Source organism: Coloeus monedula (genome assembly GCF_965178545.1).
Source record: "Coloeus monedula genome assembly, chromosome: 33".
NCBI classification, from domain to species: Eukaryota; Metazoa; Chordata; class Aves; order Passeriformes; family Corvidae; genus Coloeus; species Coloeus monedula.
Window position 1 is genome coordinate 1158288 of NC_138813.1, and position 13878 is coordinate 1172165.

The 13878-nt window shown below is 55.8% G+C and overlaps 1 protein-coding gene across 1 annotated transcript; it reads right to left on the reverse strand.

The window, feature by feature from the left end:
• Nucleotides 1-3896: 3896 nt before the first annotated feature.
• Nucleotides 3897-13304, reverse strand: LOC309583828 (uncharacterized protein; the record flags this gene model as incomplete). Its single annotated transcript, XM_082299655.1, has 10 exons — nt 3897-4650; nt 5555-5751; nt 6171-6270; nt 6658-6775; nt 7541-7650; nt 8674-8722; nt 9552-9615; nt 9842-10411; nt 11285-11397; nt 13126-13304. The coding sequence occupies 10 exons, from the start codon at nt 13302-13304 to the stop codon at nt 4285-4287; spliced, it is 1866 nt and encodes a 621-aa protein (XP_082155781.1). The 3' UTR covers nt 3897-4284.
• Between the last annotated feature and the right edge of the window lie 574 nt (nt 13305-13878).

The following is a 13878-nucleotide window of genomic DNA, read 5'->3' on the forward strand; positions in this document are numbered from 1 at the left end:
TGCCTCCATCTTCCAAGGAAGCTTTGATTCGATCCCTGTCTGCACTGTGCCACGGGGCCTCCAGAGGCCCAGGGAGGTGTCTGGGTGGCCCCAGAAGGCACTTGCAGGACCCTGGGGCACCAGGGAAGGGGCAGGAGCATCCCTGTGGTGCTGGGAGAGACACCCAGAGGGGGCCACCCCTGGGGCCCGGGCAAGAGCTGCATTCAGGCAGCCAAATTCATGCAGCGTCTGCCCGGGCGCTGCCAAGGACCAGTCCAGTGAGCTCCAGTCCTGTTTCACCTCTTTGTATTTCTTTGTATTTATTTCTTTGTATTTATCCTTATTATTATTATCTTTGTTGACCCTCAAAATGCCATTAGAAATCATTTTCCCTCCAAATAAATACTGACTTATTTTAGTGTGCTGCTTTGGACAAATTTGGAGGAAAATATCCTCTGACAGAGGCAGGTTACAACCAGCCCTCTCCCACCAGGTCTGGGAAAAAATATTTTCCTCTGAGGAAAGTGAAAGAGAAAAAGAACCTATTTATTTAACAAACAGACAGGAAAAGGATAATAATGCTGAATACTAAAACCTCTCGCTGTGGAGAGAAACCTGGGAAGATTTCAGAGTCCTTCTGTAGGTGTGCTCTCTCTCCTCCTCCTTGGAGCTGGGTTGGTGTCCTCCAGGGCCTCGGTGGAAAATTCTCCCGGTGTGTTCTGATGTTGAAAGAGTCCAGAAGAGAAGAAGGGAAAAAGCCCAAGTCCCAGGAAAACAAACTTCAACTCTCCGTCTCCCTCCGGAGAAAAGGAGCCGAAAGCGCGCTGCAAAGCAAGCAGGGCGCTCCCTCCGCTCTTCTCGCTGCCGCAGCAGAACGCAGAGGAGTGTGTGTCGGTGTCCTTGAACAACCGCTTTGAAAAGTTCGCTCGGGTTTTCCTCTCTCCCCCGTCGGGCTCAGTTTAAAGGCACAGAAAGGCACAGGATTGATTTCTGGGCAGAGAGCAGCCATAGGGGATACACATCATAAAGTCACCCCCAGACAGGAATGTACGGAGCTGGAGAGCTCTACAGTCCTGTGTCTTTAGTTACAAGGGTATGGAAGTGTCGATGGGTCCTTTGGTAATCGCACAGTTCTGGATCGGTTCCCGCCGTGTGGAGCCATTTTTACACAGAAGTCAGTGTATTCACACAGCACAGATTGTTGTGTTTTCCTGTGTATCAATTTCTGTGTAAACCTGCATCCCATTGTACAGTTTTATCGATGTATGAATTTCTGTGTAAAGCTGCGTGGCCTTGTAGAGTTTGGTTCAGGCTCTGTGGGTGTTGAGAGAGTGCGATGGATGTTTGGCTTTCTCTCCAGACGTGTATCTGTACAGGCACCACCGTGTGACCCGTCAGACATTTAACTGTGTGAACAGAAAGGGATCTTTGTATCTTTCCATATGGTCAGCAGAGATGGAACAATCTGCAGGAAGCTCGTAACAGAATGTTGGGGTTTTAGGAGTTCTCCTTGGGGTTTTTTTCTGTTAAAGGAGTTTTCCCCATAGATGTTGCCACAGGGACAAATTACTGGATGCTTAAGAAAAACAAAAGACCTGGCCATAGGGGTGGGGTGCATCTTGCTACTCTTTTTTTCACCTGGGTGTGTGGGCAGTCAGTCCCCAATGTTTTGGATGACGGAGAGAGAGGCTGCTCCTTCAGCTGCCTTCCTTCTACCGGAGAGACCCCGGGATTCCCAAGCCTGCCTTCCCTGCCCCGCTGGGAGCCAGGCCGTGGCCGCCCTGCCCCTGCCATTGCTTCGAGCCTTCGCTACTCTCTAGCCCCGCTCGCCCTGCCTGCCCAGACCTCCACAGGTTCCCACCACAGCTCCAGAATTTTGATACATCTTGTCTGCCACCCAGGATTTGTGCTCATCCCTGCCGCTCCAGCCTGCTGGTCCTGAGGGTCCGGCCGGACACCGGGATCGGCTGCCCAGGGGTTTGTGAAGCTCCTTTTTTCCATCCCTTCCCGGGATCCCAGGGCACCGGTGCCGCGTGCTCCCCGAGCTCGCTCCGGAGCGCCCCCTGCAGCCGCGGGGGAACCATCGCACCTGCCCTGCTCACCGGGAGCCGCCAGCGCCCCTGCCGGCTGCGAGCGGAACTGCACCCGAGGGGAAAGGGCCTGACAGCCGAGAAGGCTGGCACTGGGTTTGGGATTGTTTGCTGTTACTGCCATAGTTATTGCTGTTTGTTTGACTGGTTATACACATAAAGATATATATTAGTAAAGAACAGTTATTCCTATTTCCCATATCTTTGCCTGAAAGCTCCTTAATTTCCAAATTATAATAATTCAGAGGGAAGGGGGTTGCAATTTTTTTTCTTCCATTTCAGGAGAGACTCCTGCCTTCCTTGGCAGACACCTGTCTTTCAAACCAAGACACTGGGAGCAACTGGGACCACAGTGGGGGCAAGTACAATCATACAGGGAGTGACTGGGTTCATACTGGAAGTGACTGGAGCCACACTGGACTCTTACTGAGAGTGAAATGAACCATACTGGGTGTGACTGGGAGCCACTGGGACCATGCTGCAGGCAACTGGGATCTTATTGGGAGCAACTGGGACCATACTGAAAACACAGTGGGAGTGACTCTAAGCGACTGGGATGATGCTGGGAGTGATCATGCCGGGATCATACTGGGGGTGACTGGGAACCACCGCTGAGGCGGCGGCGGCGGAGCTCAGAGGCGGCCCCAGCGCAGGTGGGAGCCGCGCTCGGTTCTGGTGGGGCTCGGGGCTGGCTGCGGGCGGAGGGGGCGGCAGGGGGCTGTGGCAGGTTCGTTGTGCCGTGTGGGCGCCGTGTTCGCCCTGGCATGAGGGTGCTGCGGGAGCGGCTGCCCGCGGTCGCCTTCCCGCTGATGCCTCGGCAGGAGCCAGTGCCGGAGCAGTGCTGGCTCGTCCTGGTTGCTGTGCCAGGACTGTTTCTTGGAAGGTTCAGACTTCCCAATCCACCCTCCAATATGCACACACCCGTTTTGTTTGTTTTAGTAAAACAAAACAATATTAATAACTCCATTGAGTCTTTGTTCTTCTTCTCTAAGTTCAGGAATTTAACACGGCCTTGGCTGAGCAGCAGTTCATGGCAATCAGTACCATTTTCTGGAAGTGATAGTTTCTTTCATTCCTTCCTACCTACAGCTCCCTGGCCCTATCTAACGCAGATTCACGGGCTTTGTTTGTTTAAGTCACATTCACCTTATTCCTTTCCCCCCTCTCACTGCCGGAGCCCCTCCCCTGCTTGCGCTCGCAGGTGCCACCGAATGCGTGTCCCGGGATCGCATCTCCCTGCCTGCAGCCTCCAGCGCCCGCCCTGTCCCGGGCTGGGTCTGGGCTGGCGGCAGCGAGCCCGACAGAAACCAACGCCCGCGGGGCCACCTGCGCCGGGGCTCAGAGCCATGCAAGGGACGCTTTGGTTTGCAGGGGCGGAAGGGCCTGGGCCCCTCCCCTGCCCCGTTTGACTTGGTTTAGGATTCAATGTTTTGGCCGATGTGAGAGGGGAAAAAGGCGTGGTTTTTCTCAGCACTGGGCAGGTTTTTGTCCCTCGCATTTGGGCCTTCCCCGGGCCCCCTCTGGCCTCTGGCAGAACCAGTGGCATTTCCCACCCCATGCGGTTTGTAAACAAGAGTCGGCTGCAGTCGAGAAGGCTCCAGGCGCCTCCTTCCAGGCTGACTCTGCCGATGCTGAGGCTGTTCTGGGCTCTGCCGGGGCTCTGTTGGGGCTCAGCTCTGGGCAAGGCTGGGCCCGCTCTCCCCTCGCATTGCTCCGGGCAGCTGAGTCATAGGGGGACAAGGAAGGGACACATCAAGGGATTTGAGGTTTAACAGAGTTTTTATTCAAAAAACTGCCAGAACTACCAGGCTGTCCTAACCACCATAACTAACTAGCAGTGCTAACTACCATAACTATCCACTTGTTCTAACTACTGTAACGAAAAGCTGTCCCCAGGTGCTTCAGGTCCTCCGCTGCTCCCTCAATTGCTTTGCTGTGGTGATCAGAGGGCTCAGGCTGGAGAGAGGCTTGGCTGATGATAAAAATGGGTGCTGCCCAAAGGATGAAAAAGAAAGAAATGAACTGTTACTTTCCCAAGTCAAGTTCCTCACAGGCTCTGTTGCACCAGGACAAAGGGGAATGGTTTGAAACTCAGGAGAGGGAAGCAGGCTCAGATTAGATGTGAGGCAGAATTTTTTAATCAGAAGAGTGGGGAAACACGGGCAGAGGGTGCCCAGAGATGTGGGAGGTGCCTCCTCCCTGGAAACATCCAGGCTCAGGTCAGGCAGGGCTCTGAGCCACCTGATCTGCTTGAAGATGTCCCTGCTCCTTGCGGGGCACCTGGTCCAGATGACCTGCAAAGGACCCTGCCAAGCCAAACCAGGCGAGGATTCTGCTGGCTTTGCATGTGCAAAGCAGCGAGACCGGAGACTATTGGAGGGGGGCCCCACGAGAAAACCCCTCCCTCGCGCTGCTCTTTCCCCTGCAGCCGCTTCGCATCCACCTGCAGCAGCTCCTGGGCAGACCAGCGCTGCTCCTCGTCCGGCTCCAGGCTGCACTCCAGGAAGTCCCGCAGCAGAGCCGACAGGCGCCTGGGCTCCTGCAGCTGCGGGGTCCCGTTCTGCCGGATCAGACAGCGAGCCTGCGCGAAAAGCAAACACTTCTGAAAAAGCTCTGCCAGCTTCCTTCACACCCACGAGTGCTCACAGCGACCCCAGTTTCTCAGCCCCAGTCTCTGGGGACAGTTTCCTCCCTGGCAGAGATGCTGCTCAGAGCTCATTTTTCTATGCCAACCAAAAAAGCCAAACACTGCTGCAGCCACAGCCATTCCAACATCCAGATGATCTTGCCTTGAGAGCCAATGTCATTGGCTGACTTTGTTAGTTGGAACCTCCATCAGAAATAGCCCATTTTGCTTCTCCAAATACGGACACCAGCTTTACAGGCCATTTGCAAGAGTCTGCTTGTGTTATTTCCAAGGATTCTTACATCAAAGGCATCCCTGCAGTGCCACTGACACTCAAGTAAATGCATTCATGATGTTCCATCCCAGAAACTGCCAGGCAAGAAACCTGAGGTTTGGGTTGCTGAAAGCTCAGGCTTGGTGACATGGAGAAAGTAGCTTGGGCTAGGAAAGAAATATGTTAGACTATGGGGATGTTAAACAATCATCTTCATGTTTTAGACAAGTTCCCCAGTGAGAAGAGTCAGGGGGAGTTCATCTCACAGAACCTCTTTCAGAAACTCCTTCAGAAAATTTGTTGGCTTTGGGTGTGGGTTTTGGGGTTGGTCTGGGGTTTTCTGCAAGAGAAGATTAGAGCTGATGCTCTGGCTTCATGTTTTCAGGTCATCCTCACAGACAGAAGAGCTGCAACACCTTAAAACCTACAGCAAATTCTGGAGACTGCAGAATATTGGTCTGTGCTCAGGCTCCAATCCTCTGGGAATTCCCTTCCCGAAGGGCAGAGCCCTCCGGCTGCTCCTCCCAGGGCGGGGTCCCTCTGTGCTCACAGGCCTCTGCAAACTCTGGGAAATTTGCCTCTTACCATGGCCGCCGTGTGCTCGAAGTAAGGAGGTTCTCCTTCCACCATCTCGATGGTCACAATGCCCAAGGACCAGATGTCCACCTTGGGGCCATAAGGAGAACTGGTCACAACCTCTGGGGCCATCCAGTGAGCAGTGCCCACCATGGAGCTGCGCTGCTCCTGCTCAGGGCTCAGCTGAGCGCAGAGGCCAAAATCAGCTGAGGACAGAAACAAACACTGTCAAAGGCAGCTGGAATGAGGAAACCAAGCACAAAGATTGCCCACACTCAGTCTGAGAATGCAGTGCTGAATCCAGCTGGAAGAGTCCTCAGGGCTGTAGCCAAGGCAAGATGGAAGTGGACCCTTAAAGGAACCCTCAGCTTTCATGCAGTGGCTTTTAGTGATTCCCTTGAAGCTTCAGATTCCAACTCCCGCCCCTCTGCAAGGGCCATACCCAGAGCAAAGCCACTGCTGACACCCTGCTCCTCTCCTGAGCTCTCTGCATGGGGCAGCCGCTCTCAGCTGCCAGCAGGGGCCGGGCACCGCCACCAGCAGCACTTGTGGGGCTCTGGCCGTCACTGGGAAGCAGCCCCACACCCGCAGCCCGGGAGCGCCGTGCCTGACCACGAACACCCACCCAGCTTGACAGAGCCGTCCGTTGCCAGAAGGATGTTGGAGCTCTTCAGATCTCTGTGGATCACCCAGTTCGAGTGGAGGAAATCCAGGCCCTGCAGACACTGAGAAAGAACAAGAAACACGAGGGTGGAGATCGATGGCTGGAATACACAATCACACAAGAAAGGACAGTTTAGAATTCTGCCAGCAGCAGCTTTGCTGTGACAGGCCAGGAGTGCAGTGCAGACAAGCTCCAGGCAAATGGTTCAAGGCAAAGCTGAGAACAGCAAATCAAATCAAAAAAGACAGAGAGTCCCACAACAGCAGGAAAGAGCAGAGTGGAAGTGCAGTGACACTGGCACGCCGTTCACTTCAGAGGCTCTTTCTTCTCCAGCTCATAAAAACAACACAGAAACAAAGCTCTGAGCATGGAGCCACTCCTGTTCTCAGGCCCTGCTTGGAAGGAGCATTGTGTCCAAGCCATGGGAAGCACGAGCAGGATCCCTCACCTCCCGACTGACAGCTGCCATCTCTCCTTCAGCCATGCGTGTCTGTCTGACAACGTCCTGCAAAGTTCCTCCATCCATGTATTCCATCACCAGCCAGAGATCTTCATCAACAAGGAAGCTGGAAGAGGCAAACAATGGCATGGAGATGAACGTGCACTGCTCAATTCCCCGATGGAAAAGCCTCGAGTGGAGTTTTGTTTCCAGGTCACTTGTAAATGAGGACAGAATCCAATGCAGAGACATTCCTGCCAGGCTGCACAGTCCTTGGGATCTGCACAGTCTAAAGGAGAAGGAGACGCCTGTGGGAAAGGAGAGGCCTTAGATGGCAAGCAAGTGAAAAATGCAGTTTAGCAACAGCCCAGATCAATGTGGAACCACAACACTTGCCCCCAGCTGGTTCAGCATCTGAACTCAGCAGTTCCACCGTTCCCTCCAGAACAAGGCAACACAACTTCCAGAGTCATCCAGGGCAGGAGGCCGTGCGGCACTTAGGACAAAAGTGGTCAAGTGTTTGGAAAACCTTGCAGAAAGTCCCTTCAGAAACAGGCAAGGCCATTGCAAAATGGGCACCTGAGGCGTTTCTGGAAACAAGAACCTGGTCTTCCTGGCATCTGCAGCAATGGAAAAGAGTTGGGAAGGAGAAGCCAAGGGAAATAATTTCTGACAGGGTTTATCAGCTCTTGTTGTAAGACCCAGGAAATGGGGTCAGCTTGAAGTGAAAACCAAACCAAAGCAACAAAAGCACACGGAGGGAGTGAACTGACAGGCTGTTGTTTTGGGAAGCTACGGCCGGGTGAGGCTTTTTCAAAACAGGCTACAGACTGCGGATGCCAGGAGAGATTAAGGCAGGGCCTGTGCACGGGATAAGAGCTGAAGCACTCACCTGTCCAAAGAGCTGACAATGTTGGGGTTCTTCTTGTCCTTCAGGACCAGGATCTCATTCACAGCTCGTTCCCCGTTCTGCCCTCTGAGACTCATTTTCTTTATGGCCACCTGAAAGGACATTTGGGCCCTTGAACTGGAGGAGTCTGGGGCAGGAGGCCGCAGCAAACACAGAGCGAGTCTTTGTGGAGCGACGGAGCCGGGCTGTGCCAAACTGCCTTGGGATGGGACACCCGGGCTCAGCAAGTGACATTCCCACAGCCCATTTCTCTGCTTGCTGCGGGGCTGCTTACAGGACACAGGACCAGAGACATTTGGCCTTGGAAGCTCTGCAGAAATGGTCCCTCAGCTCTCAGCCTCAAAGCTCTCACAACATTCTCTGCACCTGCAGTCTTCTCAAACAGCCCTAGTTTACCACCACTCTCATTATCATTCAAACACATTTTGCAAGCAGCAAGTAATTCTGGTTCTGCGACAACAGAGCAAAACAGCCGGGAACCCTTTAGCAATCCTGTGGGATTTGGTCATGATTTCAAATGCAACTGCTCTCTTTGGGATTGCACAACAGAGCAAACACGCACAAACGTTGCTCAGATGATCCCTGTCACAGGCTGTCACTCACACCAGACCCAAACACAGCTGCAGGGTTTAGGGGAGAGCTTTGCTCTGCACATCCATCTTCTCATTCCTCTCCCTCTCTCTGGGAACAGCTGCAGTAGGACTAAAACCCCAAACTGATGCCAAGCAGGATCGCTCCTTAATTAGGTCTTGAGGTATCCTTTGAAGATGAAGCACAGGATGGAAAAACTGCTAAACGGTGTTCCTGTCCGAGGCTGGGATGAAGATAAATTAGGCCTCAGCCTCCACCAGCTGATGCACTGATGTTTTCAGATATGAAGACCAAGCCAGCGTGCCCTGCTCTGACAGACACCGCTGCCCTCCTTGCATTCCTTTGGGCACTTCAGAAGGCTCAAGTCTGTCCCAGCCGTGCTCTGCAGGCTGACACTGCTGTGCCTTCAGAGGAACAGCCTGTGCAGGAAAGCTCTGCTGGCCCCCCAAAGCTGCAGCCACAGCTCCCAGCAGAGGGGAAAGCCCTCGAGAGCTGCCCAATGCGCTGGGCGTGGTGACACTGACCTCTCCTCCAGTGGCCCTGTCGAGTCCTTTATAAATGGTTCCGAAAGCCCTGGAGACAGAACAGCAGAGAAGAAAGAAGCAGCGCTTTAGGCCCTGGGAGTGAAAGCCAGCCCAGACAGGAGATCTCTGCTGCCTGCAGCCTTTACAAAACACCTGGGTGCATCGACCCTTCAAACAGCAGCGCAGCAGCCACCAGCCCTGTGCCACGCAAGGTGTGCGAGAGGAAACTGAGGCCCAACACGAAGGAAAAGGGCTGGAGCAAATCCCAAATGTCCACGCTGAATTACTTTAGTCCAAAACCTAGGGTGGGAGCGGGTGTCTAAAGAACTGGAAAAGAATGTATTTCATCCTTTTCCATCTCCTGCCTATGAGCTGCAGGATCCACAAGGGCCCTGCCATCAGGCAGCTGATGCATTTTCCCCTCGAGTGCAGCAGCTCTGTGCCTGTTACTGAATGTACGGGGTTTACTACCTGTGCTGAAAAGAGCGCTTATTAGTTCATCTCTGGTTTCTGTTTCTAAACCGTTATGTAGATAATCCTGACCGGTGGATATTTTTGGAAACAAAATACTTGAAAGGAATCTTCTTGGAACTGTTTTCTGACAGTCACCAGATGGTGAGCTGCTCTTTCAGGCAATCAAATTCCAGGGACAGAAGATCTTCCAGGTCCTGCTCCTTGCTGCAGGCAGGACACTGCCAGCCTCAGGGGCTTTTGACGGTGCCTTCTGACCACAGTTACCAATTCTGATCAGCACTGAGAGACAGCAGCATCGTGCCCCAGCGTCTGAAGCTGTTTGCAGCTTGCCTGGCTTCTCACTTGATCTTGCACCAGCAAATACCTGGCCCCTGCTTGTGCAGAAGTAACTGCCGTGCACTTACCCTTGGCCGATCTGCTCCAGTTCCAGGTATTTCTCGGCAGGCTCCCCCACGCTCACGGTGCTCCCTGAAAGAAACCACATGGAAGACGCTCCCTCCCACACGGAGACCCCGCCTTGCAGCAGGGCCAAAATGCAGCCCCACTCCCTGGGGCCGGGAGCCCCTTGGTCTCAGCTGGGCAAGGACAATAAATGACTCTGTGACATTCAGCTGCAGAGCAAGCCTGGGTGCAGCTGATGCTGAGACACACACGCAGCACCCTGCTCTGGCACACAGCAGCAGAGCGGACGTACTCAGCTGCATCAGGCACCACTCCTCTCTGCCCTCTGGCTGCAGGGCTGTGCTGCTGTCAGAATGTTCAGCCCAGGATCCCGCAGCACAGGGAGCTTCAGTGTCCTCTTCCCAAGCAGAGGGAGGTTCCCCATCCTCTTCCCAAAATGCAACGGGTTCCTGGTCTTCTTTCCAAGCCACAGGATGTTTGCCATCCTCTTCCCATGCCGGGAGAATTGCAGCCTCCTCTTCCCAAATCACAGGATGTCCTCTGTCCTCGTCCCATGCTGGGAGATGTCCGTCGTCCTTGTCCCATGCTGCTGGAGCCTCGCTGTCCTCGTCCCACACCGGGTGATGTCCACCATCCTCGCCCCACACCACAGGAGCCTCACTGTTGTATTCCCAACCCGTGGGATGTTTGCCCTCATCTCCCGGGACAGAGGGAGGTTCACCATCATCCCCCAGAATGGGGGGAAGTTCACTGCTGTCTTCCTCCTCTTTGGCCTCCTCTTTGGAAGCAGAGGGAGCCAGAGGAGGAGCTGATGCTGCTTTTGTGCCCTGTGGACAGATGGTAGCGTGAGGGATGGGAAGTTCTATCTCAGTTATCGCCTTATTTATCCTCAGCTACACATCCAGCTGCACTAAGCAGAAATGGGATTCGGAGCTGTTCAGACTAGGAATGGGCTAAAGTCGACATTGCCACTTATTGCTGGGCATTCCATATTCCACCGTGGCTAAAGCCAGCAAGCAATCTTCTGCCTGCAAAACCAGACCTGCAGCTCTTCAAAAGCTCTTCAGCAGAGAAGGAGAAAAGTGCCAGGGATCCCTTTGCTGCTGCTGCTGCTGCTGCTGCAAAGACACTGGCAGGAACTTTCCTTCAGCCTCCCAGGCTGGCGCTCGACTGCCACACGCCAAGCTCACAACTCTCTGCACAGTTCCGACCACCAAAGGTTCCTTTCCCACTCACCGAAGGAGGAGCTGCTCGGGATCCACGCGTGAGGTGCCCTGCAACGGGACAGGGAACACGAACCAGATGCTGTTAGGAAAAACCTGCCCGTGGTGGGAACTCCCACGGAGCAAGGCAACCCCGAGAGAGCATTTTGCTTCCACAACATCCCTCCAGGAGCCACAGTCCCTTCGCACAGCAAGCAAGAGAACAGCACAGAATCCTGGGCTGTGTCAGCTCTTGGCTGGAGCAGCCACCGGAGGGAGTTGCAGGCTCCGCTGGCACAGACTCTGCGCTTGAGGGAACAGAACCCCCCCGGCTCCATTGCAAATGCTGTGCACGCCCCGCTGGCTGCAGACACCCCCTTTTTCAGCTGCAGCTGCTGGCAGGAGCTCTCCCAAACCAACGGTGTCTTAATGGCAATTTGGTTACAAAGGCAGCTCAGTTCCAGTGGGAGAACAGAAAGCACCCAGCAAGCCCGAAGGCACCGATGCTGCACCCAGGGAAAACCTCGACTTACGTGCCAAGTGGGCTAAAAAATAGCCCGAATAAGCCACAGAGTACAGAGTGCAAACTGCAGCAACCGCTTGCTGGATCATTTTGGCCGTGCTGCACACGTCGCAGACTGTACCCCTGCAAGCACAGAAGGACACCCGTCAGGGGCTGGGCTGGCTGCTGAGAATGCCTCGGGCAGGAGGATCCTCCGGCAAGCAGCGGGTGCCCAGAGCCGCTCTGGACACTGAGGGCTCCGTGCCCCACAGCAACGGGAACACGGCGAGGACGCGGCAGCGTTCCCGTGACATCACAGCAGCAGCTCACGCAAGGACCGCCTGGAAGGTTCTCCTCTGTCACAAAGGAGCACAAAGGATCCTCCCGGGGCACAGCCTGTTGCTCAAAGGATCCAAGAGGAACCCAGAAAATGCAGCACACAAGGACAGCCCATAGCCAAGCCTGAACACTGAGGAGGAACGAGGACAGGACCAAAACAAAGGAATCACGACCTTTAGTCACTGATGCTGCTGACTAAAACCAGCAAGGATTGTTCCTTCTGGGATCTCTGTTCTAGTTCTAAAAACAAGCAAAGTTCTCCACTCTAAATGTACAGAAAGCAGGAACTGGGGAGGAGGCGGGATAAGGAAGGAGGAGAACAGCAGGAGGTGGAGGAGAGAGGAAAAGGAGGAAAAGGAGGAGCAGGAGCAGGAACAGGAATAGAAGGAGAAGCAGGAGGTTCCAGTGCCCGCTGTGTCCGCAGCACTCCCGGCCCCGGGAGCGTCCCCCCACGGCATCCTGCAGGTGGCTGGGGAGGGGGAGCTCGTCCCAAATCTATTAGGGGGTCCCTGAGAGGGTTTTTTTATTGGGGAGTGTTTGGAGCTGGCAGATTCCAGAACCGAGCCCCAAATATCTTTTAGTGTCCTGGGAGGATTTTTTTCTGTGTGTATGTTTGGATCTTTCAGGACGCTAAAGCTGAGCCCCTTGGGGGGAATCATCTCCCCTTACATCAGCCAATACACACAGAGGAGAGGCCCTTCCGCTGCCCTGAGTGTGGGAAGGGTTTCAACCACAGCTCAACACCAACGGAGGCACCGCTAAGGGAAGCCCTGCGAGTGCCCCGAGTGCGGGAAGAGCTTCGTGCGCTGCTCCAGCTCCATCCCCCGTGGGAGGATCGGCGTTGGATGATCCCCAGTGACCCCCGTGGGGCAGAGCCCTGGTGACCCCCGTTCCGGGTGATCCCCACTGGGTGGGGGGAAGATGTTGGAGAGATTTCTTTGCCTTCTCCTTGTGCTGCTGTGATGTGGTTGGTAATAAATTCCCTCCCTGGGCTCAGGCTGGGTCTGTTGTGCCCGTGCCGGTGCTCGGGGCGGGATCTCTCCCGGTCCTTCTCTCAGCTGCTGGGCTTTTCCTTGTATTTCCTGTCCCTGTGCAGTAGCAGAGGGCAGGGACAGAGCGGTTTTGGTGTCTCCCGGCATCCAGGCAGGGCCAGCCCAGCCCCGGGGGTTGTGAGGGGCTTGTGGGGGTCCCCCGTTTGCGGGACATCCGCTTGGTTTGGGCTGTTCTTCCCAAGGCGGGGAAAAACGACTTTGGGAGTTTTCTGCCACAAATCTCTCCCCTCGTGCACGCAGCCAGAGGGGTTTGGGGCGGTTTTCCCTTTCTCGGGGAAATCAAAGCTATGCACTGATGCTCCGATTTAGGGGCGGGAGTAGCGAGGCTGCAGGGCTTCCCAAGGAGCCGGTGCCACCCCACACGCAGGGCTGGGCAGGTCGGGCCGGGAGCAGCGGAGAGCTTTGTTTCTCTTCTCAGCTGAACGGCGGCTCGGGCCGGGCCCGTTCCAGGGCTGTTCCTCAGCTGCGGCTTTCCCCTCACGCAGCCCGGGGGGCGCTGGGAGCGCGGGGCGGGGCTGGGCCGTGTGCAGAGCCCGCCCCTCGCTCCGATTGGGCGCTGCTGCCGTCAGTCGTGGTTCTGGCGCGCTGATTGGTCGGAGCGGGGAGCAGCCTGGGCCCGGAGCCGCCGGCAGGGCGGCCGTGGCGCAGCAGAGGCGCCATTGGCGGAGCGTCGGTGCGGGCCCGGGAGCGGCGGCGGCGGCCGGAGCCCGCTGAGGCGGCGGCGGCGGCGGAGCTCGGAGGCGGCCCCAGCGCAGGTGGGAGCCGCGCTCGGTTCTGGCGGGGCTCGGGGCTGGCTGCGGGCGGAGGGGGCGGCAGGGGGCTGTGGCGGGTTCGTTGTGCCGTGTGGGCGCCGTGTTGGCCCTGGCGTGAGGGCGCTGCGGGAGCGGCTGCCCGCGGTCTCCTTCCCGCTGCTGCCTCGGCAGGAGCCGGTGCCGGAGCAGCGCTGGCTCGTCGCGGCTGCTGTGGGTAGGACAGAGGTGGCTGCCCCGTGGCCGGGAGTGTGCGGGAAAGTTCCCGTGGCCAGAGGTTTGTGTGCCCAGAGGAGCCGGAGGAGTCTTGTAAAAGTAACTTTATTCCTGGGCAAAGGGAGAGGCCACGGGGCATTTCCCGTGGGGTCTGTCCAAGTGTTGGAGGACGCAGCCTCCTTTTTGTCCCGATTTGCCCGGCCGCATCTCCGTGTCCTTTTCCCCAGTGGCTGAGGTCCTTGGAAGGTACAGACTTCCCGATCCGCCTG